This window comes from Pediculus humanus, genomic scaffold (assembly GCF_000006295.1).
Source record: "Pediculus humanus corporis 1103172108318 genomic scaffold, whole genome shotgun sequence".
NCBI lineage: Eukaryota > Metazoa > Arthropoda > Insecta > Psocodea > Pediculidae > Pediculus > Pediculus humanus.
Genome location: NW_002987887.1, coordinates 2,077,759 through 2,078,852, shown reverse-complemented (window position 1 = coordinate 2,078,852; position 1,094 = coordinate 2,077,759). Strand labels below are relative to the sequence as shown.

At 21.7% G+C, this 1,094-nt stretch overlaps 1 protein-coding gene across 1 annotated transcript in view; it reads right to left on the bottom strand.

Moving 5' to 3' along the window:
* Phum_PHUM605980 (Endocuticle structural glycoprotein SgAbd-2, putative) overlaps nt 1-324 on the bottom strand; it is a gene marked incomplete at both ends in the record, with an annotated part of 2,570 nt that extends 2,246 nt beyond the window's left edge. Inside the window, one exon of the mRNA XM_002432907.1 lies at nt 315-324. Within this exon, the coding sequence (XP_002432952.1) occupies nt 315-324 (10 nt within the window). The remainder of the gene's footprint in view (nt 1-314) is intronic.
* Between the last annotated feature and the right edge of the window lie 770 nt (nt 325-1,094).

Here is a 1,094-nt window from a genome sequence, read left to right as displayed (position 1 = left end):
GTTGTAATTTATTATTATTATTATTATTATTATTATTATTATTATTATTATTATTATAAAAACAATCAACGATTGTTGATTAAAAAAAAATTACAAACTATATCGAATTGGAAGTTTGAAAACGATGATGATGATGATGTTTAAGGGCTTTAATTAAGTTAACATAGCGTTTCATAACAGATTAAAAAAATTTTTTTTTTTTATTAAACAGGTTACTCTTATTATTATTATTATTATTAGTATTATTATGATTATTATTATTTTTACTACCTCGTAAAAATTCTTAGTTGATTTTATATTAACCGGTCATTTACTACGAGACATTTTATAACGAGCGACACAACTTTTGATCATTCGTTTTTATATAATTTTTTTTTTTTAAATCTTTTTTTAAACGGTTTTTGTTTTGACGTGGGATTAGAGGAGTCGTACGTTTAATTTTTTTTGTTGTAAAAAAAGTGAGATTGGTATGAATCGTGCGCTAAAAAAAATTTCGAACTTGTTTTAATTTTATTAATTTTTTTTCATATATTTTTGTTCCCTAACCTTTCTCTTTCTCCTTACCACTTTTTTCTTCTTCCACGACATTTTTAAAAAAAAATTGCTACTCTTGTTAAATTTTTTTCTCTCTCTCCTTTCCTTTTTTTTAGAGTGATTAAAAAATTTTCGTAAAGATTTTTTCAATCTTTTACTTTTTTTACTTATTACTTATTTATTACTCGAAAATTTAATAATAATAATAATAAATGAAAAACAAACAAACAAGCAAACAGAAAAAAAAATATATTAAAACGTTAGAAATTTAAAATTAATCACGAATCTCTCCGGGTTAATTAATTTCTAAGTGTAAAAAAAAATTTAAAAAAAAAAAATCTAACGCCACGTTAATAATAAATGATAAAAAATATTTCAACAACAAACGTTTGTTACTCCCACTTTGATAACAATCGTTTCTATAACCACGACTACTACTATCTATTATTAGGAACGTAGTAAAAACAATGCGACAAACGTTTGTTTCATTTTGTCGTTAATAATAAACTTAAAATTTTTCAAAAAGAAAATTTGTTTGTTATCAATTATTATTATTATTA